We start from the raw sequence: 24,370 nt of genomic DNA on the forward strand, positions 1-24,370 counted from the left end.
GTCATTATTTTCATTAAAAAAATAAATAAAAAAGAAGAGCTTTTGGCTATGCAATGTCGGTTCAGTTGAGCACGCCCTCTCCTCCCTCTTCAACCTCGCTCAGCTTGAGTGCCTCGGACACATCATTCACAAAGTGGTCGTCTCCCCCTGCCAGGTCCATAATCCCGCTACGAATCAGTGTTCTGCCCACCTTGGAATCCCGCGATGGCACCCGGCTGAAGAAGATTCTAACGCCTCTCTGGCGGTAGTCTCTGACAATCTCCTCCAAGACCTGCGCACCGCTCCCATCCAGGCCCGTGACGCCGTGAATGTCAAAGATGATATTTCTGTTGGAGTCTTCCCTGCGCAGTCTGGGCAGGGCAGGATGCGCCATGCTAGTCCCGTACAGCTCCAGCCGCCGCAGTCTTGTCTTGAGCTCACCCGTGTTGGCAAAAGTTAAAGGTTCTGGGATCTTGACGATCAGGCATCCCTCAATAAACTCCAATCTGTCTGGATTGGCCTCGGCGTTCTCGAACCGGTTGGTGCCCGGAATGCGACCGAGGATCTGGATGCGTGGGCGCGTGGCATGCCGGATGACTTGCAGGAGTGACAAGAAGACGCCAATGGCCATGCCGAACGTCAGGCTAAAGAATATGGTGGTCAGGAGGATGGTGAGCATGAGGCCCAGCTCGTTCCACGCGTGGATCTTGAGAAAGAAGGAGATGTCGTGAGGGCATTCCTCGATCAGTGACCACGCAACGACCGAGATCAGGGATGAAAGTACTGGTTTCTGCAAAACACTCGTCAGCATCTGATCACACGAGAATTTCCATCAAAGCACAAACCGGGAGATAGTAGAGATAGGGCAAGCAAAAGGTAATGCAGAGCAGTGTCAGGCCGCTCAGGATGATGGACGACATGGGTGTTCTCCCACCGGTCGACCTGTTCACCTTGCTCCTGCCATAGCCGCCAAACCCAGGCAAGCTCATGAAGCACCCGCCAACGATATTGGCGACGCCCAATGCAACGAGCTCCCGGTTGGGACTGAGCTGGATCTCCGCGAACGACGCTCCGCCCAGACTCTTTGCGGCAACAGACGACTCGAAGAAACCTAGCAGAGCAATCAGGAAGGCGGTGCTTGTGGCTTCGCGGATGTACACCATGTTGGACCACTTGAACGGCCAGCGGAAAGTGAACGAGTGCCCACTTGCTGCCTCGACCTTGCCCAGGACAGCAACACCGGCCTTGTCCCATTCAAAATAGTACGTCAAAAAGGCCGACAGAACCACCACCAGGAACCGATCTGGAATGTAGGCCACCCCCGGATATCGGGGCTGCAGTCTCCGTTTGATCTCCCGACAGACCATGATGACAACAAAGCTCGTAGCAGCCACAGTGAACGTCAGCGTGTGCGCCTTGTCCAAGTTCCCGAGAATAAACCACAGTTTGTCAACACTGCTCGCGTGTCCAACACGCGCCTCCTCCGCCAGCTTCTGCAACCCCAGCTCGGGAATCAGCTGGTCAACCGCAATCACGGCACCAATAGCACTGATAAAGCCCCGAAGGAACGGCCTCGACAGCACACTATCCAAAAACCCGAGCCTCGCCACGCCGGCAATCAGCACCATCGCCCCCGCCAGCCCGGCCACAATGCCACAAATCCTCGCATGCAAAATCGCATCATTGTCCCCTCCCTCCCCCTTATCCACGCTCCCCTTGATCACCGTCCCCACAAGCAGCGACCCCGCGGCCTCAGGCCCGATAACCATCGCCGGACAGCTCCCCAAAAGCGCGTATATGAACGGGTTGAAAACAAACGAATACAACCCATTGATGGGCGGGACATGGGCCAGATTGTCCGCCAGCGACAGCGCCATGGGGACGTACATGCCCGCCACCGTCAGCGCGGCCACAAAGTCGCCCTTGAAGTAGCTCCAGCTGTACTCCCTGGCCCAGACCAGCACAGGCATGTAATACGACATGTACATGAGCGCATTGTCCCGGATGCCATGCCGCTCAGCAAGATCCCTACTCGTGCTCATCTTTTTGCTGCGCATCCTCGCCGCCCATGTTTTTGGCCGGCGCTGCCGTGGTGCATTGTTTTGCCCCTCTGCCGGGGCGGAAGCACCACCCGTTGCCGGCTCGGCTTCGCTTTCGGATTGAGCTGCGCTGTCGCCGTGTCTGGCACTGCCACTGCCACCGAAGAACGACCGGGGGCTTGTCGGGCGAGGGGAGAAGGTGCCGTGGTCGCAGGGGCCGTCGTGGACGTGTTCGTGTTCCCTGAAGTCGAGGGCCGAGTCGAGGAGGGAGGTCGCTTCGGTGGGGTTTGGGCGGCTCGGGCCGGCCGAGTGTCTCCGGTCAAAGTAGCCGGTACCGGGCTGGTCGGGGGAGGAGGACAAGCCCGAGTCGATGGATCCGTACGATCCGGCTGTGATGCTCTGGCGCAGGCCGCTCGGGTTCGTCGGCGCGTGAGGATTGCCCGCCGCCATGTTCGTCCGTCTAACAGAGCAGAGGGGTGAACAGACAGGGAGGGTTTGGTGAGTGTTATTGGGCCATCAATTATGATGTTGGAAGAGTGGAGGAGCGGTCAGGTCGGGGCTGGCTGGACAGGGGAACTGTCCCCGCGGAGCCTAGGCCAAACGTAATAGCGTCTCAAAAAATGCAACGGGAGGCTTTGCGAATTGAGAGGCGAGGCAGGCCACAGGGAAGCTTGGGGCAACGCGTGTGAGGTTACTCTACGGAGTTTCCCGTATGCATTTATCCAGTGCTGGGAGCTGGGTGACCCCGCAGTGTCGGTGGGTTTCAGGTCTGCGCTGCCAGTCAAGGAAAAAGGGTTGCCAATTGCCAAGGCCCCGTTTGATCGCAAGCTTGATTACCTTGTTACATAACTCACGATGTATCATCCCATTAATCCGGTACTGTCATACAATAAACACACTCAGCCGACTGCCCATCAGCTCGCTCTTGGGAAGCTGCACATCCTTCTTGTCAAAGTCATGTAGCAGCAGCCAGCAGATCATCCTAAACACCAGCGCAAACCAGATGGTGTTCCTCCTGATCTCCGTATTCGTCAGTCCGTGCTTCCTCCATGTTTCCGCCCTGCTCGGGGTGGGCGGTAGCCTGCCATTGCTGAACGTCCCTGTGGCCCTCCTCGAGTTTATCCCGAGTGTCGGCGGCCTGGGTGAGGAGTGTGTCGTCGTGTTTCCGGTGCCATCCTCACTCATGGTCCCCATTGTCTGCGCTGTTGTCGTCTGCTGCAGCCCCACCAAACCAAGCCCGTCGTACCCGGGCTCGGAGTAGTGAATATCCTTGGAGGCTTGGGCAGCCTCCTGGTCATAATGCTGGTTTGTGTCGTCAAGGCTGACGGCCCTGATGCGGATATCGTCAAAGTAGTGCTTGATCAAAGCCGCCTCGCGCTTCTCGTGTGGTGTCTTGAGTAGATCGTCAAAGGAGACATCCCCTGTTGCGCCTTCGTCGGTCGGCATCGGTGGGAACAGGGGGGGTTGCGCCGGTGTGCCCGGTGCTGATGCTGACATTGGGAGGTGAGTTGGTCTCCCGCTAGGCGGCGGGGCGGCAGCTGTTGGGCTGTATTCCGCCCAGTCGATGTCTCGTTGAGAGGTGTTGATTGCCAGCAGAACCTCCTGGACATGACGGCGGAGGACGTCGAGCACGACATCTTTGGACGTCTTGTTCAGGATGCTGTCACCGACCTCGTCAATGGCCTCGTGCAGCTCATTGAGGCACTTGGGCGAATATTCTCCGTCACGTTTGGGAAGCTCTTCTTCCAGGTCGCTGGCCAGTCTGTCAATGTTGGCGAGTTCGGTTGGGGGTGTGTATTTTGGCCCCTGGTCTGTGTTGATCTCAAAGTTCAGCCTCTTGCGGAACTCGCTCAGCAGGCGCCGGGGCGAAAAGGCCTGCTTGTTCAGAGCGAATGCCACGGGGTTGGGCAGATAAGTGAATGGCCGATCCTTGATGTGAAATGGCCTTGCCAGCATGGCCAAGACTTCAAAGACAACAGGAAACAAATGCACATGCTTCTTTGTTTCGTCCGAATAGCACTGCGTCGTGTACTCGTTGCACCGGATCAGGTTGAGCGTCTCGGCAATCTCGGTACGGCTCCCCAACTGCAGCGTCTTGAGATCTTTCTGCTCGTTGATGGGCGCTTTCCAATTCCTGTCGTCCTTCTTGTCCCGATAAAAGGTCGGGACGTTCCCAAAACTGAGCTCTTTGACCTCAGACGTCGGTATCACCCTGTTCTTCTCGAACCTCGGCCAGCCGGGTTTCTCGAACGTGAACACCAGACCAAAGTCATGGACCCTGTTCCCGAGCACACTATACCCGTTCCCCTCGGCGCGGTACTTGTTGTTGTCACGGTCAAACTCCTTCCAGTATATCCCAAGCACAGCGCAGAGCTCGATGATATGACAAATCGCCGTCGTCGCGTAAGGCCTCTTCACAGCAGGATGCTTGTCAAAACTCCTCCTCATCGGCTGAATAGCCACCGCCAGCGACACCGGCCCCTTATACGGAAGAGTGACAGGGCTTCGCGTGCCGCTCTCCGTCGCAAACTTCCTCCACTCGTTCGCCTCCCACTGCTTCGAGTCCCGCTCCATCATCTGCGCCGCCTCGATGGCCAAGATCCACGTCGCCAGCTCGTTCTTGTGCGTGTGGACCCGCTCCCTCAGATCACTGGTCGGCAGCTCAACTCTGGTCTTTTCACAGCTCTCGCGCGTGCCGTCCACGTACCAAATCTCCTTGTCGTCGATGGGACCCCTCGTGTTGTCGCTGGCGGCCATGAAGATGATGGGCGCCTCGTACTGCACCTCGCCCCGGAACCACCTGAAGCTGATCTTGGCGTATTCTGCCCATTTTCCCAAGACCTCTCTGTCGCGAATCGAGAGACCGTTGATCCTCCCAATGACTGCTTGGACATACTGCAATACTACGCCAAGCAAAGCGAAAAGTGAGATGACCAGGGCGGCAATGGCCACCTTTTCCTCCACGGTGAGATCGTTGTCGCTCATCTCTGGCGCTTCATGGATGGGTGAGTGAAGCAGACCATTTTGACGAGGCTGGGAGCAGGAGGTGATGAGGGGCGAGTGCGCGTAACCCGGCGGCTGAGCACTCTTGTCCCAACTTCCATGCAGCCACTCGCCTCTCTCACTCGATTGGGATTCGCGTCAAAATTTGGGCAAATGCTTGGTTGGACCTTGAATATTCTGACCGGTCTGCGCCGCTGCACTGCATCGTCGATAGTAAACAATCACGAAAAAGCCAGCAGATATCTCTAATATTACGGGGTGTTATATCTATGGGTATACCGTACTAAACAGAACAGAACAGAAACCCCAACCCAGCTCACCAAACGCCGAGCTTTCCCTTATTCCATGTCCGTCACAACGTCGCTCGTCGTGACCGCCATTAGTAAAACAATGCAAAAGTCCAAAAGGAACATACTACAAACAAGGCAACACGAGAACGCATCAACCAAACGCCTTGCTCATCTCCTCGCCCTCGACAGGCGTCACCGAAAGCTCAATGAGCTCTCGAGCCAGCTCAGCCGTCGCCGGGTCGATGCCGGCCTCCAAAACCAGCTCCTCTTCAGCAAAGCAAAGCCTGGCGAGCGTAAGTAGGTATCGCTGGGACCCTCCGTGGGAGGCTGACAGCTTAGCTCCCATTTGAACCACATCTGCTGTGCGTGGGTGTGTGACCAGCGTGTGGAGCAACAGGATTGCCCGTGCGATGAATCGGGGCAACAACGATGCAAGCTTCTCTTCCTCACCGTCTTGACCGTCGGGATCATCCGCTTCAGCCTCGTTCGTAAAACTGCGTATGCCACCTCTCGCCGCCGGATCCTGAACTATTGCTGGCAACCCGCCATCCAAGTCATACAGTCGGTCAATAGCCCAGCACAACACTGTGACAAGACGCGGGATGACAACTTCGCTCCTGGCCGCCTGCACCATGCCATACGGACTAGAGGTAAAAATTACCAGCGTTCGTAAAGTCGCGGTCCTCACCTCTAATTCCTTGACGGAACCTTTGGGCGCCCACCTCGGCGACTCATTCAGAAACAAGGACACAGCCTTGATCGTCTCCTTGGACACCTGGTCCAAATCCTTTGCTTTGGAGCGGGCGGTGGATGTCGCCGACACTGGACTTGGGATGGGCCCTATGCTGTCGGGCAAAACCGACGTCCACAGCAACGACAGCATCCCATACCAGTCTTGTTCAGGGTGTTTGACCGACAGCATGCGCAGAACAAACTCGGGCTCGACCGTGCGCCAGAACTGAACGAGGGGTGAGTGCTTCGTTGTCTCTGCGGTCTCCTCGGCCCAAGCCTGGCCACGCGCCGGTGCGGCGCATCCCAGTGCAACAAGATATAGCAGGGCGAGACACTGGGTAACGTCAATATCAAGACTCAACTGTCGGATTGCAGGGTCGGCGTGGTTGGACAAATCCCCATCAGGGCTGTGGTGCCGCTGGAGGGCAATGAGCTGACAGGTCGTTGTACACACTGGGACCAGAGAAGATGTGATGCGGGGCGCTACTACCACAGCATTCAAATCAAGCGTGTAAAGCACCAACGATGCTAAATAGTAAATCGGTGCGTGGTAGCGCTCAGATAGACAGCGCTGCCACAAGTCAATCACGAGCTCGGCAAAGTCGGCCAGCAACAGAAGCGGCTCCTTGGGGCTGCCCAACCGAGACAGCTTCTGGAAGATAACGGTGGAGAAGGTCTGACTGGGATCTGATGGGAATGTAAACCTGGAGAAGAGATCGAACGTCGGGGGCTGGTCACGGAGTGCACTGTGATCCAGGACCAGCCTTAAGAACTAGAAAGGAATCATGTGTCAGTAAATATTGCAGCAGATGGAAGGCGACCTGGATCAACTTACGTCATACGGAAGAGCGTTGGCAGTCGATATGATGATCGTGGGAGTTATTACTTCACGAGTCGCCCCACGATCTGGTCCAAGTGCGTTCTCATCCACCTCGAGGCCATGTTTCGGGCTAGCAAAGACGTGACCGCGCTTCCTCTTCCCACCCTTGGAAGGCGTACGCTCGCCAGCAGGTGGGATGGTGGGAATTGCATCCCTCCTCCGAGAGCCTTTGGTAGGGCTTGATACGACTTCCACATCGTTGAATCCGTCGGCCTGCCCCCAAAACTTGTGGTTCTTTTTCGGTGTGGATGCGCCGTCCTTCTTTTTGCTCTTTCCTCGTCCTAAGCCCTCTCTAAGATTCTGCTGGGCAAACTGAAGCTCAGTGGTAACATTGCGAGTTGTTGCCTGGAAGTCGTTCAGTTCCCGTTCATGTTTTGCTAATGTCTCCTCGTGTAATTTCCTCAAACGTGCAACCTCGGAATCACGGTCGTTCTGTATCTTGTCGTACTTTGATCGGATGATGAGGGCCTCCCCTCTGGCGGTTGCAAGCTCCGACTGGGCGGCAGCGAGCTGGGACTGGAGCTGGGCAATAATGTCACCTTGCGGCCCTGGCCGAGCCGACTGGCCTGCCTGGGACGGCTGTACCGAGTAGGGCCCTGGGACGGGAGGAACAGGTGGTCGGGCAAATTGGGATTGAGTCGGCGCATGTTGTGGGCGCGGCGGCGGGAGCGGACGGGTAGGCGGGATAGGTCGTAGAGAGGGCGGTGCGTGGTAAGGGATTGGGCGAGAGGATGGCGCTTGAGGATATTTGGGAGGCGGGGGATAGACTGGCCGGGCTGTAGGAAGTGGTATATGCTGATTCCACCGTTGGGTGTTGGCGAGATTGGCATTCAGTCGGGCCTGCTGGACGGGAAGCGACTTGGTGGCCCACGAATTGGTCTGCTTGGGTCCACCAGGCTGGGATTGCTGGGCAATCTCCTCAAAGACAACGGTGTCATCGAGGTCGTCATCTTCGTCGAGACCGTAACCGTCCTGCTGAACATGCTGCTGCTGCAACTGCGGCTGTGGCTGCGGTTGGTGGTGCTGGTGCTGGTGTGTAAGAGGTGGTGGACGTTGTGAGACCTGGGCCTGGGCCTGGACCTGTGTCAGTTGGATGGCATTCTCCTCGAGCTTCTGGAGGTCGCTTTCGTCGATCTGGTCCAGGAAGTCTTCGTCGGAAAAGTCATCATCCATGGCCGTCGGTTGTTCGGTTCAAGGTTGCGATTGTGCATACCCGTGCCATGCCTCTCGGGCCCGCGCTTAGGTCGAGTCGGATGTTTCTACGGTTGAGGTCGACGTCACTTGCGCCAGACGCGCTTATTAGAGTTGGACTTGACCTCTGTCAGTTGAGGAACGCGTTGGGGTGATTACCTAATCCACCTAACCGTTGGGTGACCCCCCACTGTGCCGGCCAAGACGGACTTGACGTAGCACCCCAGTTCCCGGGCAGACCTCGAAATTTCCACTCAAGCAGGACAAACACCAAACCAACAAACCCACTTCAGTCCACCGACGCTGCTCCCGTATGTTGTCGCAAAGCGCCCCTTGTCTTACTGCCTGTGCTAACATCGTCGTCGCGCTCCCCCGTAAAGAGCTCCTCGCTTCCCTCCCATCTGAGCTGAGGCCACTGTCCTCCTTTGCGCCCTCCTGCCAAATACCGATTCGTCCGATTCCGAACCCCTCGGGGACCTGACGTTGCCTGTCGTTCGGGGCCAAACGCATAGACACCCCATACCTCGCCCATCATGGCCGGAAGGCAGGGCGCGGGAGCCATCGAGTCCCAAGCAGAAAAAAAGACCGAGATGGTGGCCGAACCGGACTCGACATTGTTAACCAAGCCAAACCCCGAAGCGACGAACACTTCCGCCGCTCCGCCGGCGACAGTCTCCGAGTATGAGAAGAAAAAGGCCAACTTCATGGTCAGGACATTTTGGACCTTGGTGATGATTACTGGTTTCTTTGCTGCTCTGCTCGCCGGTCACATCTACGTCGTCTTGATCATCACCACCATCCAAATCATCTCCTTCAAGGAGGTCATCGCCATCGCCAATATAGGCTCTCGGGCCCGCGACTTGCGCTTCACAAAGTCTTTGAACTGGTACTGGCTCGCGACCACCATGTACTTCCTCTACGGCGAGAGTGTTGTCTACTACTTCAGACACATCATTCTTGTCGACAAGGTCCTGCAGCCTCTGTCTACCCACCACCGCTTCATCAGTTTTTGCATTTACATCTTTGGTAGGTTTGGCAAACTCGGCCGTAACAACAAGGCTGACATGACTCTCAGGTTTTGTCATCTTCGTCACCTCCTTGAAGCCAGGGAATTTGAGGTTTCAGTTCTCGCAGTTCGCCTGGACGCACATGGCGCTGTTCCTCATCAACATCCAGGCCCACTTCATCCTCAACAACATCTTTGAGGGTCTGATTTGGTTCTTCTTACCCGCCGCCCTTGTCATCACCAATGATATCTTTGCCTACATTTGCGGCATCACCTTTGGCCGCACTCAGCTCATCAAACTCTCGCCCAAGAAGACGGTCGAAGGTTTCATTGGCGCTTGGTTTTCGACCATGGTCGTCGGCCTCGGTCTCACCTGGTGCCTGCTCCGCTCCAACTATTTCATTTGCCCTGCAACAAACCTTGCCACGAGCATTCTGCAGGACATTCACTGCGACCCCAACCCCGTCTTCATCCCGCGCACCTATACGACCCCCGAGTTCTTTTTCCTGCCTCCCGGCCATACCGTGAGCATCACGGTGGCGCCTATGTACTTTCACACCTTGGTCTGGGCCACGTTTGCATCGTTGATTGCCCCATTCGGCGGTTTCTTCGCCTCGGGTCTCAAGAGAACCTTCAAGCTCAAGGACTTCGGCGACTCGATCCCCGGTCACGGCGGCATGACGGACCGCATGGACTGCCAGTTCATCATGGGCATGTTTGCCTTCCTCTACTACCAGACCTTTATCGCCGTCCGGGACTACAACCCCGGTGCCGTGCTGGACATGCTGGTCACCGGGTTGGGCGTTGAGGACCAGGCGCACGTTGTGAAGGGCATGTTGCAGATTTGGGCCAGAGATGGTGTCATTTCCCCAACGGTGAGTATCCCTCGGGAAATTCTGTTTGCAAGAGCTTCGTCTAACATCATGTCAACCAGGCTGCGGACCAAATTTTGAACATCTTGGGTGACAACCTCGCCTCGGTGTCTCATCACCTTACAGAGTAATGCTGTTCCTCCATTGTACTATACGTGCCCCTGATGGGCGCCTGGCGCGGTTTATCGTTTTATTTGAGGATGCATTTTTTTGTCATGGAGCTCGAGCGTCCGTTGTGAATGTGATATGATATTCAGGGACGGACAAAGCAGTCCGGTACATGGCAATGGCTGTGGCTACGTTCTGGAAAGGCATCAGCGACAAGTTGCGGACACTTTTTTCAACATTTGTATGGGCAACTAGGTGTGTGGATGTGACAAAGTTCATACAAACGAGGTGGAGGAGGAGCCCTCTTCCCGGTTATAATAGCGACTGTAATCTACACGGAGCGAATTGCATGGGAGGAGTACATGGAAGCATGGCTTTATTTTCAGGATGGTCAATTCAACATTTCAGAAACTTTTGATACCATCAGTCAGTGTCTTCGTTGTGAATCTTGTATGTATCAAGCTCGGTCGATGACTAAGCAGCCCGAGCAGCAGTGTCTTTCTTCACATAGCCTCCTTGTCAACAACAACCTTTTGGAGTGAGTGGAACGTTGACACCAAAAATGCAATGGACAACCCACCAGCAGCCAACACCCTTGGCACCCTCGGAGCGGTAAAACCTCCTTCTTTCCTCTTTCTCTCTCTCTCTCTCTCTTTTCATCGCATGCTAACACCATCCCAAGATCTGCTGGTCGATCCAGCTCCTCCCCCAAATAATCATCAACCACCGCCGCCGCCACGCCACCGGGCTGCAACCCGCCATGATGATGCTCTGGGCCTGGGCCGGCGTCCCCCTGGGAGTCTACAACATCGTCTCCTCCTTCAACCTCGCCCTGCAGGCCCAACCTCAGATCCTCGCCTTCCTAAGCCTCGTCACCTGGGGGCAGTGTCTCTACTACCAGCAACGCTGGACAGCGATCGAGACCCTGTCCGTGGCGGTGCCGATCGGGATGGTGATGGCGGGTGTGGAGGTCGGGCTGGTGTTCGCGCTGCGGAACAGAAACGGGCACGACTGGGCGATGACGCTCATGGCGGCGTTGTCTGCCCTGTTGCTTGCGCTGGGCGTGCTGAGGCATTATGTCGATATATGGAAACATCGGACCGTGAGGGGGATTTCCTTCTTGTTTGTCGGGATTGACGCGCTCGGGGATGTCTTCTCGCTGGTGTCGGTCGTTTTCCAGAAAGAGCTGAACGTATTGGGAATGGTGATTTACGGGACCGAATTGGCTCTCTGGTTGGGAGTTTTTGCTGCTGGCGGGTGGTATGACCTCCTGCCCAAGGTCCGGCAAAGGTGGGGGTCGGGGAGGGAGGGAAAGGGGGGAGAAACGAGGGGGGAGGAGTTGGGACGGGGCCAGGCCGAAAATAACAACACGGGGAGAGCAACCGGGCTGGCTACCTTGCAAAATGGGGCGTCATCAACATCCGTGTTTCGGACGGCATCAAGGTGATAGAGGGGTAGTAGATGGAAAAAACATTGATATCGCTTGCTATATACAGGAGGTACATAAGATACATTACAGATTCATTATTGTTCGTTGACAAACAAGCCCGCCATGCCCATGCCGGTGCCAATGCACATGCTCGTCAGCAGGATCTTCTTGCCGGTCTTTCTGCACTCGCTGAGGCCGGTGACGATTTGTCTCGCACCGGTGGCGCCCAGTGGGTGGCCAAGGGCAATGGCACCGCCACGGGGGTTCATCTTGGCCCAGTCGAGCCCAAGCTTGTCCCGGCAGTAGACAGCCATGCTGGCAAAGGCCTCGTTGATCTCGACGACATCAACATCGTTCAGGGTGATGTTGTGCTGGGCGAGGAGCTTGGGGATGGCCACGGTGGGGCCAATACCCATGATGCGGGGAGCGAGACCGGCGGTGGTGGAACCGACGTATTTGCCCAGGATGGGCTGACCGAGCTTGATGGCGGTGCTGCGCTTCATCAGCAGGATGGCAGCAGCACCATCGGTAACCTGAGAGGCATTGCCACCAGTGGTGCAGCCACCCCATTGAGGGAAGGCAGCGCGGATCTTGCCGAGACCCTCGGCGGTGGTGCCAGGCCGGATACCCTCGTCCTGGGTTAGGGTGACCGTTTTGGAATTGCCGTCCTTGTCCTTGATCTGGGTGGTGATGGGGACGATCTCGTCATCGAAAAGACCGGCCTTTTGCGCCCTCTCGGCTCTCTGGAAACTCTCGGCGGCGTACTTGTCCATCATCTCGCGAGTGACACCAAAGTCAGCGCTGACGTTCTCGGAAGTCCAACCCATGGGCTGCATGCAGTCGACAGCCTCCTGGGAGTGCTTGGTGACCTCCTCGTCAAAGGGCTTCTCGAGCGCATCGCCGCCAGCGGTCATGCTCTCGGCTCCCATGGCGATACCGATTTCGATGGATCCGTTGGAGATGGCGTGGGCAATGTCGGCGACGGCCTTGAGGCCGGAGGAGCAGAAGCGGTTGAGCGAGTAGACGGAGCAGGTGTTGGGGTAGCCCGCGGCGAGGGAGGCGGCGCGCAGCTTGTACGAAGCCTTGCCATCGGAAACCTGTAGACCAGAATAGTGTCAGCGCTCACTGTTTCCAAAGACACTCTGAGGGGACGGACACGGGTGCGCACATTGCCCAGGCAGATATCTTCGACGAGAGCGGGGTCGAGGTTGCTCCGTTGGTTGACCTCCTTCAGGAGAGCGTAGACCATGTACTCGATGGTGGTGTCCTTGAAGCCACCCTTCTTGGCCTTGGCCAGAGGCGTGCGGACGGCGAGGGTGATGACAATGTCGTCGGCATTCTTGGAGGTGCTGCGTGTTACGGCGAGTGGTCAGCGGCCAAGTCAAAAGTCAAAGTGGAGGGAGGGACATGTGAAAGCCCACGGGACAACTCACATTTGGGACAGCCCGTTGCCGGGGGCAAGGTGCTTGAGGATGGAGCCGAGTCTTTCTACCGCCATTGTGAGAGTCTTGAATCCGGTGTGGTTGATCAGGAATTGAGGTCTTCGGGGACAGGAATGTCGTGCATATTATTTATTATATCAACAATCAAGGGCAATGTTGCTGCTGACGGAATTGGTGGCGTGGGGTCACTTTGCCTCGGCATCTTTCGGCGTCTGCGGTTGTTGTCCATCGCAGATGGCCTGGTTCGCGGTTGAAAGCTGGCCCTGGCGGGGGGGGGCAGCCGGGGCTCGCGGGGGCAAGGATGGCGTTGGGGTAAAGTGACCCGACCGGCCCATTTGAACCGCTTCCGGGCCACGGCTCAAGAGCTTTTGCGGGGAAACCATTCGCTTCCACAAGGCACCCACCCGCCATCGGCAATTGCTTTGCTTGTTGGGGTCCTCCAAGTCCAGGGACCATCAATTGAAGCCAGCTGAAGGAAAGTCTTTAAGAATACAGAGACTTCTTCTCTCAGCCTTATCCTGCATACTTCATGCCACAGCCCTGTTTCTCAATCTCCACCACTTGAACCTGCACCCGGTGCCTGCCCTGTGCGTTTGAGCTTCAGCGTGTTCGTCTCTGCTGGGCAGTATCTGTGCAGTCGTTCGTGCCTTGCATATCTCTGTGTTCAGGTTCAGATGACAGCCATTGGCAGCTCTGCTCTGACAACTCCCTCTCATCCCATAAATAAGGGCCTTTTGATGAACTGCCATCTCAGTCCTCTCACTAAGAAAGTTGCAATACAGCAGCGCTAGTCCCAACACGGGCTAGCGTCTTATGTTGCCAAATCTAGGCGGCCCTGGGTGCCTGGGCAGCGCCAGCCACGAGCTTTTGCCCCATCAAGTTGAAAGGGTCTGTCTGGTCATGGAGATAACGGGCGCTTTCAGCTGGCCGCATTGTTGTGGCCATGCAATTTCTATTGCGGCCATGTCGTCGTCCTGAACATCTCTTCATCATGATTCTTCTTGTAACTCTCGTTCATTCTTGATTCCATTCCCTCCCGTCGGCAGCGTTGGCCATACTTACGCTCTTTTTTTCTTTTTTTTTTTTTTTTGGTAGCTTCGGAACTACGGAGTAAACGCAAATCTAGATCTCGGACCCCCCTGAGCTGACAACAGTCCCTCTTCGCCTTGGGAACCGACCGACGACGGCCTACAACCGCGTCAACGTCAGCATCCCTTCGGTCTCTGAACAACGAGATCTGATCCGATCAAGTTCTGACTGCCCAGCTTAACCCAACGGTTTCAGTACCAGCGCTCCGTTCCGTCCGGCCCGCGTAACATGTTACACCATGTATCACCCGCCGCTGTTTTAGCAGTGGCAGCCATGATCCTCCCGTCGATCGTCTCCGCCGACGGCCCGCTAGCGTCTGACAAACGAGGTCTCTGCTTCACGCCCAACGACACGACCCGCGCTGACGACGCAGTCTGGCCCCCGGCTCTGTCGTGGTACTACAACTACAAACCTCTCCCCGAGCCCAAATACAAGGACATTCCCCAGTCCGAGTTCGAGTTTGTGCCCATGCTATGGGGTGCCCCGGAGACGAAGGGAGACACCTCGTTTGTCACGACCATCCAAGACCTGATCAAGAGCGGCGTCAACATCACCAACGTCCTCGGCTTCAACGAACCGGATGCCCCGTACTCGTGGGGAGGGAGTTATTTGGATCCTATCACGGCGGCTCAGGTGTGGGTGGACAACATCAAGCCGTTGAGTGATGTGGGAATCCGAGTGGGTTTGCCCGCCTGCACCGCCGGACAGGACGGCTTGCCCTGGCTCAGGACCTTTGTCCGCGAGTGCTCAAAGCTTGTCAGCACGGAAAACAAAAAGGAGAACTGCACGTTTGACTTTGTGACGATTCATTGGTATGGGAGCTTTGAGGGGTTGGCCAGCCATATGGGCCAATATGCTGCTGAGTATGTTTCTTTCGGTTGTGCAGTTTTGGTGGCAAGGCTGACTTTGTCACAGGTTCCCCAACAAGACCATGTGGATCACCGAGTACAATTTCGCCCATCAGAGTCTCGAGGATACGCAGGCCTTCTACAAGATTTCTGCCGAGTACTTTGATCGTTTGGATTTTGTTGAGCGGTATTCCCTGTTCGGCGCCTTTAGGAGCGACGTCTCGAACGTGGGACCCAATGCTGCCATGTTGAGCAACGATGGTAGACTGACGGATATTGGCGCTTGGTACCTGGGCAAGGAATCCACCGGCGTCAAGCCTACTGATGGTCAATCTGTTAGTGCTGCTGTGCGTCAGACCGTGTCCATAGTGAGTGCCTCGCTTATCGGTGCTGCTGCTGGTGCGTGGGGGTTATTTTGATGTGATGTCGACACGGGGACTTTATCTGGGCTTGTAATTTAATGGCTGGATGAGACGATGCGGGGCTGGCGGGTGGAAATGTTGTCGGTTCATCGTCGGAAGTTGCCACGACCTCAACTCTTAGGTCTCCGTGAGCAGAGGGCCTCTACTCAGGCCTCTCCTGTCTTGGGGGGGTTGATGTGTCTTGGGTGCTGACCACAGGTATCCTTTCAACTTCCGGCGATCAAGTTGACAATCTTTCCACCCGTTCAACCTCGCGTCGTCCCATCACTATCCCGACATAAATCATGTCTATGGTAATTCTTTACCCACTTTGTGCTGTGCTGTGAGGCGAGGTTTTGGATCAGAGACATGTGAGGCCCAGCAATCTGGGTTATTGTCTCGCTCTTCTGACACGCATACGCATGACCTGCAAACAGCTTAACGATTTCTTCTTCGGTGGTTCTGGACACTATTGAATTACGTGTGAACATCCCAAGGATTTGGAACTGCATTGGTGGGTTCCGGCGCTCCAGTCATCCCCTGTAAATCACCCCCACTAACCCTGAAGCGGCAGGCTAACAGGGCCAACCCGGAGCAGGCGAGGTCTCAGGCGATGTTGCTCGAAGTGCGGGGGTGAGAGAGGTGCCCGATGGTAGGTGGAAAGGAAGGATATTTACCTGGGACCGGCCCCGTTTTCTGCTCTGTCGGCAGATCGACCTTTGGTGTTACCCCTTCTCTCCCATCCTGTCACCGTGATAAATAATTACACAAAAAATAAAATAAAAAAATGGCCGAGTCCGAGTCCACTCCGGCAGCAGCTGCGCCGCAGGCATCGGCTTCTTCACCGGCTGGTTCCCCACCTCCGACCACCGCTCCTGCCGCTGCCGCTTCCACTCCGGCATCCCCGAGCGCTGCTGAGCAGCCGGCCGCCGTTGCCCAAATTGCAGTCGACTCCAACCCCATCTACCATCCCCAAACACTGGAGGACGATGACGACAATGACTCTTCGCTTGGTGATGAGAATGCTCTTTCTACTGCCTCCATCAGCTCCAGCATCCTGCAGTACCGCAAGCTTCACGGCAGGACCTACCACAACTTTGGTGGTGCCGACAAGGTAGAGTACTGGTGAGTCTGAACCACCCTTCTCTGCTTTGATCACATTTCACTGAAAAGACAAACCAGGGCCCCCAATGACGACGCCCAGAATGACCAGCTAGACATCAACCACCACCTCCTCAACCTGGCCCTGGACAACAAGCTCTTCTTCGCCCCCCTGTCCAAGCCCACCCGCGTGCTCGACGTCGGCACCGGCACGGGCATGTGGGCCATCGACTTTGCCGATGAGTTCCCCGACTGCGAGGTCACGGGCATCGATCTGTCTCCCATCCAGCCGACCTGGGTGCCGCCCAACTGCAAGTTCGAGCTGGACGACGCCTCCCAGCCCTGGACTTTCCCAGACAACCACTTTGACTACATACACTTCCGGTACATGATTGGGTGCTTCAAGGACTGGCCGGCCGTGTACCGGGAGGCGTACCGGTGTCTGAAGCCGGGCGGCTGGATCGAGCACTTGGACTGCACGGCGGATGTGCTGTCGGATGACGGGTCGCTGCCCAAGGACACGGTGTTTGTGGAGTGGAAGAAGGTGTTCAAGGAGGCGGGGGACAAGATGGGCCAGACGTTTGAGGTGGTGGACAATGACAACTATGTTGGGTGGCTGAAGGAGGCTGGGTTTAAGGATGTGAAGAATACGATTATCAAGACGCCGGTGGGGTCGTGGCCGGCGGATCCAAAGTGGAAGGAGGTTGGGCAGTTCAACCAGTATATGCTCGACGGCGGGATTGAGGGGCTGGGGTTGTATATCATCACGAACGTGCTGGGGTGGAAGTATGAGGAGATGCAGGTGTTTATTGCCAAGGTGAGGGCTGGGTTGAGGAACAAGAACTGGCATAGCTACTGCGTTTGGTAAGTTATCCCCCTTCGTCCCCCCGTTGGGCACAGCAACTGACATGTCTGTCTGATCTACAGGGGTGCTGCTTGGGGCCAGAAGCCCTACGACGAGTGAAGGATATGCTTGAAGGGGGGTGTGTAATGCTGGCGATGAGGACGCGAGTTTAGATCATTACGTGCCATTTATTAGAATGCCAACTTTGTTCGCGCCCACGAATCAAGAGTTCCATTCCCCGAACGCCCAACCAACCTCCAACAGCAGCACTACAAACTCTTAACCCTTTCTGGCAGAACCCACCTGCAACCAAGTAGAATATTTGTCAGCCCTCACTCCTCAGCCCTCCATGTTCTAGATGCGGGGAAATATTGAAGCCACGAGAGGGGGGGGAGGGGGGGAAGCAAGGTTGCGAAACATCACTATTGACGTCTTTTCTGATGGTGTGGAGACGATCCGAGGCTCGCTTTCCCTCTTTGACCGTCTTGTTGGTGCAAGGTCGCGCAAACCTGCTGCGGGGAAGCAACATGGAACATTCAGAATGCAACCTCACGCATGCATGGAAGGGGCCCAACTGCATCGTCTGCAGGCATCGGTATTCTCTGAGGGTGGTTCCAGAAAGAAGAATAAGTAGCGCTGGGTGGTACCGCAGGTATTTCAGTTGAGCCTCTTCTCATCTTGCCTGCCTGCCACCTTCTACACACTTACTTGGACTGCATCGTCAGTCTGCAACGGTAACATCATGGGCTCAGCTGCTGACTTCCCCAAGATTGACTTTACGGTACGCTCAACCCCCCCCCCCTCTCGTTGCTGACGAGAACTCGTCACTGACAGACAATGATGATTGGCAGTCCAATTTTCAAAACATCATCAACAACGCTCTCTCGTCCACCCCCGAGACCCGTCAGGCTGTCGACCCAAGCACAGAGGAGCTTCTCTATCATGTTCCCCTGTCCAAGCAGGCTGATGTCGACAAGGCCGTCTCCGTTGCCAAAGCTGCCTTTCCCGCGTGGAAGGCGCTGTCCTATGACGAGCGGGCGGGGTATCTCGGTCGGTATGCTGACGCGATTGAGGCTAACGTTTCCGGACTCCAAGAGCTTCTGATGAAGGAGGCTGGCAAGCCTGTTAGCAATGCCGCAGGGGAACTGCAGTTTGCCATTGCCCATGTGAGGGAGACGGCCAAGCTGAGGATCGAGGATGACTTGATTGAGGATACTGAGGAGGTTGGTTTGGTTTGCATGCTGATTTGCCAAAGGGGTCGCTGACAGCTCACAACAGAGAAGAGCGACCGTCCGGTACCTTCCCATGGGAGTTGGCGTTGGCATCATCCCCTGGAACTACCCCGTCCTTTTGGGCCTGGGCAAGCTTGGTCCCGCCGTCCTCGCCGGCAACACCTTTATCTGGAAGCCATCGCCTTTCTCTCCCTACACGGCGCTCAAGCTGGGCGAGATTGCTGCGCAGATATTCCCACCGGGTATTGTGCAAGTTCTGAGCGGTGATGAGAGCTTGGGACCACTCTTTACTGCTCACCCCGATGTAGCCAAAATCAGCTTCACGGGTTCGTCTGCGACGGGCAAGAAGGTCATGCAGGCTTGTGCCAGCACGCTCAAGAGGCTGACGTTGGAGCTGGGTGGGAATGACGCGTCGATTATTTATGATGATGTAGATGTGGCCCAGGTGGTTCAGAAGGTATGTTTTGCCCGATGCTCAAGACCAAGCAAGGTACCTGATGAAACTAACACAATAAAAGATCGGACCCATGGCATTCATGCACTCTGGTCAGATCTGCATGGACATCAAGCGCCTTTACGTGCACGAGAAGATCTACGACGAGTTCCTCGCTGCCTTTGTCCAGGTGGTCAAGTCGTTCAAGGTCGGAGGAGGAGGCGATCCCGAGGCGTTCCTGGGCCCGGTCCAAAATCGGATGCAGTTTGAAAAGGTCAAGGACCTGTACTCGGAGATTGGCAAGCAGAAGTGGCAAGTCGCCACCGGTGGTGAGCCTGTCGCCTGCGATGGCAAGAAGGGCTTCTTCCTGCCGCCTACCATCATCGACAACCCGCCGGATGACAGCCGCATCGTGGTGGAGGAGCCTTTTGGGCCCATTATGCCTGTTCTCAAATGGAGCGATGAGGATGAGGTGGTTAGACGGGCGAACAACACCAACATGGGATTGGGGGCTTCGGTTTGGAGCAATGATATTGAAAAGGCCGAGAGGCTGGCTAGGAGGCTGGAAGCGGGGAGCACTTGGGTGAATAGTCATTTTGAGCTGTCGCCTTATGTTCCCTTTGGTGGGCACAAGTGGAGCGGTGTTGGAATGGATTGGGGCATTGTTGGGTTGAAGGGGTGGTGCAACACTCAGGCGAGCTGGGTGAGGAAGAAGTTTTGAGGGGGAGGGGGGGTGATGTATTCTGTCGAAGGCAACACTTAAGTTCGGTGCATGTTTTTCTACATCATTATGTTGACGGATGAAATGAACTGCGGAGTTGAAGAGAAGTACGTAATCGGCGATTGTAATATTCAAGGCATGGCACCGACCCGGGGCGTCAAACCCAACGTTGTGCTTATTCTGTGTTGATAGAAGAACAATGAGATAGGTATGTCGGTCTTATGTTTCGGTCATAGAGAATGAAACGCAAGTGTTGTTGCGCGGCGCAGACACCAGCCCGGCCGCGATCAAGACATAGGTAAGACGGTAGATAAGACGACGGCCAATGGCCATGGCCGGTCTGGCTGCTCAAAACCAGATTGGCCCGCGGGCTTGAATTATGTTCTCTTTTGGCCTGCCTTGCATGCTGTGTACCTAGGTACCTAGTGATCCAACGCTTGAAGTATGGTTACCAAGGCGTCGTCGGTCAATGAAACCTCAAACGTACCAGACCTACAAACATTTCACACTCCCGAGATCCCCAAGTCTTATAAGAGAGTCCGAGTCGCCCGTGTATTCACCTTCATTCATTCATTCATCCTCGCTCACAAACAAAACATTACCAACTTCGTCACTTCAAACTCGAGACTTTTGGTCCAACTCCACAAAATGAAGGTAAGGCTCACCGGATGATGTTCAATCCCTTTGTAGATTGTTCCTGACGCAAAATTGAATTTAGCTTATCACCATTCTCATCCTCTCCGCCACGGCGGTGCTTGCCGCCCCAGCACCTGCTCCTGCCCAGGTCGAAGCCCGAGCCTGCCCGGAGAACCCTGATGACTGCCTTTCGACATTCACATGAATTGCTATTGGCCAGAAGAGATGCGCCTCAAAAGAAGAGTACTCGGGGAATACGGTGGATTTCATGAAGAACAGTCTTGAAGAGTTAATACATTCCTACCCTTGTGGTCCTGTACTTGCTGTGCGAGTGAATGCGTGCCCGTGATTGGGCCGCTTATAACTGAGAACCTTGTCGTGGGATATCTCATGTGCTCCCACAAAAGATGCCAAAATGATGTTTCCCCCATTGGATACCTTATGTAGGAAAGGCTCTTGCTAAAGTCATGGTCATCACTCCTCGCTCCTCGACACCGTGCCATTCACGGTGCAGAGACACATCCGGCTCCGGGGTCCACTTTTCCGGCACTTCCCCTCCCCGGACCTTGCGAGCCGCTCCCGGCTAAATGCGGAGTGGGGCATCCAACACGGCTGTAGCAGCGGACTGAGAGCACCTGGAGTCTCCCCTCATGTTCAACTTCGACCATAAGAGGCATTCATCGGGCATTCCGGCGAGACGTCTTCAAGCTGCCCAAAGCAAACCAACCAACCAATTACTTCATTGTGATTCACCATGCCCCAAGTACGAAACCCCATCCTCCCCGGGTTCAACCCCGACCCCTCCATCCTCCGGGTGGGCGATGACTACTACATTGCCACTTCCACCTTTGAGTGGTACCCAGGTGTTCAAATCCATCACTCCAAGGACCTCGCCAACTGGGAGCTCGTCACCCGCCCCCTAACCCGCAAGTCCCAGCTCGACATGCGAGGCGACCCGGACAGCTGCGGTATCTGGGCTCCCTGTCTCACCCACGATGGTGAAAAGTTCTGGCTGGTGTACACAGATGTCAAGCGCAAGGATGGGTCCTTCAAGGATACTCACAATTACATTGTTTCCGCCCCAGCTATCGAGGGCCCATGGTCGGATCCGGTCTACACCAACTCTTCTGGGTTTGATCCTTCACTCTTTCACGACCCGGACACCGGCAAGAAGTGGTTTGTGAATATGCTGTGGGATCACCGCCGTCGCCCTCTTCTTTTTGCCGGGATTGCGTTGCAGGAGTGGGATCCTGTTTCTGGCAAGCTCGTGGGCCCACGCAAAAACATCTATCGGGGTACCGAGCTCGCTCTGGTCGAGGGCCCTCATCTCTACAAGCGGAATGGATGGTATTATCTCCTGACCGCCGAAGGAGGCACCGGCTACGACCACGCAGTCACCTTTGCCCGTTCCAGGGACATTTGGGGGCCCTATGAAACCCACCCAGACAAGCACATTCTCTCCTCCAAGGACCATCCCCATGCCGCGCTGCAGCGTGCCGGACACGGTGATATTGTCGACACACCCGATGGGAAGACCTATCTCGTCCACCTTACCGGCCGCCCGACCACCCAGAGGAGAAGGTGCGTTCTCGGCCGCGAGACCGCCATCCAGGAATGCTTCTGGAAAGACGACTGGCTCTTTGTCAAGGGTGGGCCTGTCCCCTCCCTCCATGTCGAGCTCCCTGCCGCCCGGGATGAGGATCGGTACTGGGAGACGAAAAAGTACTCGTTCGATGCTGGCGAAGGACTGCACAAAGACTTCCAGTGGCTTCGCACCCCCGAGTCGGAGAGAATCTTCAACCTGGACAACAACAAGCTCAACCTGATTGGCAGGGAGAGCATCGGTTCCTGGTTCGAGCAAGCCCTCGTTGCGAGGAGGCAAGAGCACTTTTCCTACGACGCCGAGACAGTCATTGACTTTTCCCCCACCGACGAGAGAGAATTCGCCGGGCTGACGGCCTACTACTGCCGGTACAACTTTTTCTACCTCATCGTCAGCGCGCACAGTGACGGGCAGAGGGAGTTGCTGATCATGGCTTCCGAGGCGAGCTGGCCGGTGGGGAATCTGGTCTTGCCGCTGTCGAATCCTGACAGTGTGGTTATTCCCAACGAGGGCAAAGTTAGACTCAAGGTTACGGTGAGGGGGAAGGAGCTGCAGTTTTGGTACGCTCTTGAGGGGGAGCAGGAGCTCAAGAAGATCGGCCCAGTGTTTGACGCAAGTATTGTAAGTGATGAGTGTGGTGGGCATCAGGCTCATGGGAGTTTCACGGGGGCTTTTGTGGGGGTCGCTGCCTCGGATTTGAACGGGACGGGGAGGGTGGCCAGTTTTGAGGGGTTTGTGTACACGCCTGTGAAGCATGGTAGTGATCGGTATGAGGTTTAGGGTACTTACCTAGGAACTTGCCCTGAGATAAGATCAACACGAGAGCGGTTTTGCTCGCCCCCTTCCTGCCAAGCGTGACTATGCATACACAAATTCCCCTAACAGCCAACATACCTCAGTCTTTGGCACTTTAGTCCAGTGCAGGAAGAGCTTTTGTACACAGCTTCAGGTGCACTGGTCAAGGGGCAGGCACCAGGATACTTACCATGACCGGTTTTGGCAACGCATGCAGCCGAATCGAGTCTTGTCAGAAAAGCATGTATCTCCAAGGCAAAAGTTCCAATAATCAGAATTTGGTAACCTCGTCAAAGAATGGTCAAAGACCTCATAAATAGGCTCCCCAGCCAACACATCCGCCCCCTTTCTCCCCTCGTGCTCAGCTCATCATCTACCTCCCACACCTACTCAACCTTGACCTTGCCAAAATGCACCTCCTCACGATCCTCTCCCTGGTAACAGCAGCCTCAGCAGCCACCCTATCCCGATGCGAAGGGTGTCGTCTCATGCCCACCGCCAAAAACGTGCTCGAATGCAGCCGGTGCGAAATGGACAGCGGCCAATGGCGCGCATGGCCCAGCTTGAACCTGGGACGCTGCTATATCAACGCGAACGGGAATTTGATCTTTCAGCACAAGTGCGTGCTCTCACAGACAGACTCTTCTGGGGTTAATGTTTGACATGATTTGTGTAGCAGTGCATACCACCTATCCTGCCATGTGGGCAGTGCGAATGCTGCTTTTGACCTTCCCCGTGGCGATGCTTCGATGTGGCTTCCTTGTCCTAGGATTAATGGGCAGTTGCATACGCCGTTGGCTGATTTGTGTGAGTTGATTTGGCTGTCGTTGTTCAGGTCGTTGCTGTGACAAGGGCTGTAATATCAGGGCTTGGAACTTCATGGTTCAATTCAGGCTTATAATCTTCAATGGCCTCGAAGTCTGTGATGAGGAAGAAGAACGTCTAGGAATACAAACAGATCTCAGAGACGCGTATTTATCCATCGTCAGGTGGTCCGTGCCCAGTGGCTTCGAGCCGCTGCCAAGTTCCTCAATATCTCAGGGGCCAGTGGGCTTCCTTTGATAACCGCCATGCCTTCAGATTGCCTGCCTCGCTTTCAACGAGAGGTTCACAACTTGCAGTTACCCCTTCTTGCGGTGGTATCGGCAGTGTTGCTGGCCGTGGTTGCGGGTGGTTGGCTTTTGCCGTGTGACAGTTGCTGACTGAGTGTGGTTTACCTAGTTGCTGATGAAGGTGGATAATGGGTTTCTTACTGCCAGGGGGGGTATCCAAGGTCGAAGTCCAGGCGTTGGTTAAACTAGGTTGGGATGTCTTTTGTCAGAGTTGGTGGAGAGAGAACCAAGTTGTGTTCATGGGCCCCCTTGCTGGAAGATGGCGCAGCACATTCATTCCTTCACCATCGATCTAGGCATAGCCGACCAAGCTGACGTAAGAACACTTGGCATAATTTTAGTGAATATGAACGCGAGAGGTTTGAGCTTCAGAGGACTCGTTGCTTCCAACCGCTGTGACATTCTCTTGAGTCTAGAATTATCGGGGATGCGTTAGCCGTCAACATAATTGGAAGTCGGCAGCATTTGGCTCGCGGCAAAGAACTTTGAATGTAATCTCTCGAACTATCTTTTACTCAGCTAACTACTCCATCTTCTTGCCTCAAAGCCATACCTCCATCTCCACCATGCGTCCCCTCAACCTC

The 24,370-nt window shown here is 55.5% G+C and overlaps 11 protein-coding genes across 11 annotated transcripts; 7 read left to right on the forward strand and 4 right to left on the reverse strand.

The window, feature by feature from the left end:
- Positions 1-61: 61 nt before the first annotated feature.
- Positions 62-2,468, reverse strand: QC762_300490 (uncharacterized protein; the record flags this gene model as incomplete). The annotated part of the gene is made up of 2 exons (XM_062888364.1): positions 62-769; positions 825-2,468. 2 exons carry the CDS (start codon positions 2,466-2,468, stop codon positions 62-64), a joined length of 2,352 nt encoding a protein of 783 aa, XP_062744199.1.
- A 432-nt stretch (positions 2,469-2,900) lies between these two features.
- Positions 2,901-5,003, reverse strand: QC762_300500 (uncharacterized protein; the record flags this gene model as incomplete). The annotated part of the gene is made up of 1 exon (XM_062888365.1): positions 2,901-5,003. The coding sequence occupies one exon, from the start codon at positions 5,001-5,003 to the stop codon at positions 2,901-2,903; it is 2,103 nt and encodes a 700-aa protein (XP_062744200.1).
- Positions 5,004-5,245: 242 nt separating this feature from the next.
- Positions 5,246-8,228, reverse strand: QC762_300510 (uncharacterized protein). The gene is made up of 2 exons (XM_062888366.1): positions 6,879-8,228; positions 5,246-6,815 (listed from the first exon to the last, which is right to left on the reverse strand). Exons 1-2 carry the CDS (start codon positions 8,094-8,096, stop codon positions 5,463-5,465), a joined length of 2,571 nt encoding a protein of 856 aa, XP_062744201.1. The 5' UTR covers positions 8,097-8,228; the 3' UTR covers positions 5,246-5,462.
- QC762_0047810 (uncharacterized protein) lies at positions 8,144-8,595 on the forward strand (the record flags this gene model as incomplete). Its single annotated transcript, XM_062883443.1, has 3 exons — positions 8,144-8,265; positions 8,377-8,425; positions 8,497-8,595. The coding sequence occupies 3 exons, from the start codon at positions 8,144-8,146 to the stop codon at positions 8,593-8,595; spliced, it is 270 nt and encodes an 89-aa protein (XP_062744202.1).
- Positions 8,596-8,647: 52 nt separating this feature from the next.
- On the forward strand, positions 8,648-10,123 carry CDS1 (phosphatidate cytidylyltransferase; the record flags this gene model as incomplete). Its single annotated transcript, XM_062888367.1, has 3 exons — positions 8,648-9,140; positions 9,190-9,995; positions 10,055-10,123. The coding sequence occupies 3 exons, from the start codon at positions 8,648-8,650 to the stop codon at positions 10,121-10,123; spliced, it is 1,368 nt and encodes a 455-aa protein (XP_062744203.1).
- Positions 10,124-10,667: 544 nt separating this feature from the next.
- Positions 10,668-11,547, forward strand: QC762_300530 (uncharacterized protein; the record flags this gene model as incomplete). Its single annotated transcript, XM_062888368.1, has 2 exons — positions 10,668-10,712; positions 10,783-11,547. The coding sequence occupies 2 exons, from the start codon at positions 10,668-10,670 to the stop codon at positions 11,545-11,547; spliced, it is 810 nt and encodes a 269-aa protein (XP_062744204.1).
- Positions 11,548-11,558: 11 nt separating this feature from the next.
- On the reverse strand, positions 11,559-13,529 carry QC762_300540 (uncharacterized protein). Its single transcript, XM_062888369.1, has 3 exons — positions 12,963-13,529; positions 12,686-12,878; positions 11,559-12,626 (listed from the first exon to the last, which is right to left on the reverse strand). The coding sequence occupies exons 1-3, from the start codon at positions 13,025-13,027 to the stop codon at positions 11,625-11,627; spliced, it is 1,260 nt and encodes a 419-aa protein (XP_062744205.1). The 5' UTR covers positions 13,028-13,529; the 3' UTR covers positions 11,559-11,624.
- Positions 13,530-13,839: 310 nt separating this feature from the next.
- QC762_300550 (uncharacterized protein) lies at positions 13,840-15,327 on the forward strand (the record flags this gene model as incomplete). Its single annotated transcript, XM_062888370.1, has 2 exons — positions 13,840-14,923; positions 14,976-15,327. The coding sequence occupies exons 1-2, from the start codon at positions 14,289-14,291 to the stop codon at positions 15,325-15,327; spliced, it is 987 nt and encodes a 328-aa protein (XP_062744206.1). The 5' UTR covers positions 13,840-14,288.
- Positions 15,328-16,096: 769 nt separating this feature from the next.
- QC762_300560 (uncharacterized protein) lies at positions 16,097-17,501 on the forward strand (the record flags this gene model as incomplete). Its single annotated transcript, XM_062888371.1, has 3 exons — positions 16,097-16,434; positions 16,492-17,274; positions 17,338-17,501. 3 exons carry the CDS (start codon positions 16,097-16,099, stop codon positions 17,372-17,374), a joined length of 1,158 nt encoding a protein of 385 aa, XP_062744207.1. The 3' UTR covers positions 17,375-17,501.
- Positions 17,502-17,815: 314 nt separating this feature from the next.
- QC762_300570 (uncharacterized protein) lies at positions 17,816-19,815 on the forward strand. Its single transcript, XM_062888372.1, has 4 exons — positions 17,816-18,035; positions 18,106-18,477; positions 18,533-18,943; positions 19,005-19,815. Exons 1-4 carry the CDS (start codon positions 17,997-17,999, stop codon positions 19,638-19,640), a joined length of 1,458 nt encoding a protein of 485 aa, XP_062744208.1. The 5' UTR covers positions 17,816-17,996; the 3' UTR covers positions 19,641-19,815.
- Positions 19,816-21,030: 1,215 nt separating this feature from the next.
- QC762_300580 (uncharacterized protein) lies at positions 21,031-22,659 on the forward strand (the record flags this gene model as incomplete). Its single annotated transcript, XM_062888373.1, has 1 exon — positions 21,031-22,659. The coding sequence occupies one exon, from the start codon at positions 21,031-21,033 to the stop codon at positions 22,657-22,659; it is 1,629 nt and encodes a 542-aa protein (XP_062744209.1).
- Positions 22,660-24,370: the final 1,711 nt, after the last annotated feature.

The sequence above is a fragment of the Podospora pseudocomata genome, chromosome 3, assembly GCF_035222375.1.
Source record: "Podospora pseudocomata strain CBS 415.72m chromosome 3, whole genome shotgun sequence".
Lineage (NCBI taxonomy): Eukaryota > Fungi > Ascomycota > Sordariomycetes > Sordariales > Podosporaceae > Podospora > Podospora pseudocomata.

Coding starts and splice junctions, on each gene's coding strand:
- QC762_300540 (XM_062888369.1), bottom strand. CDS start 13,027: ATGGCGGTAGAAAGACTCGGCTCCATCCTCAAGCACCTTGCCCCCGGC. Junction 12,879..12,962: donor GGCAACGGGCTGTCCCAAAT/GTGAGTTGTCCC, acceptor CGTAACACGCAG/CACCTCCAAGAATGCCGACG. Junction 12,627..12,685: donor TGGGCAATGTGCGCACCCGT/GTCCGTCCCCTC, acceptor TCTGGTCTACAG/GTTTCCGATGGCAAGGCTTC.
- QC762_300570 (XM_062888372.1), top strand. CDS start 17,997: ATGGGCTCAGCTGCTGACTTCCCCAAGATTGACTTTACG. Junction 18,036..18,105: donor TCCCCAAGATTGACTTTACG/GTACGCTCAACC, acceptor GATGATTGGCAG/TCCAATTTTCAAAACATCAT. Junction 18,944..19,004: donor TGGCCCAGGTGGTTCAGAAG/GTATGTTTTGCC, acceptor ACACAATAAAAG/ATCGGACCCATGGCATTCAT.
- QC762_300510 (XM_062888366.1), bottom strand. CDS start 8,096: ATGGATGATGACTTTTCCGACGAAGACTTCCTGGACCAGATCGACGAA. Junction 6,816..6,878: donor CCAACGCTCTTCCGTATGAC/GTAAGTTGATCC, acceptor ATTCCTTTCTAG/TTCTTAAGGCTGGTCCTGGA.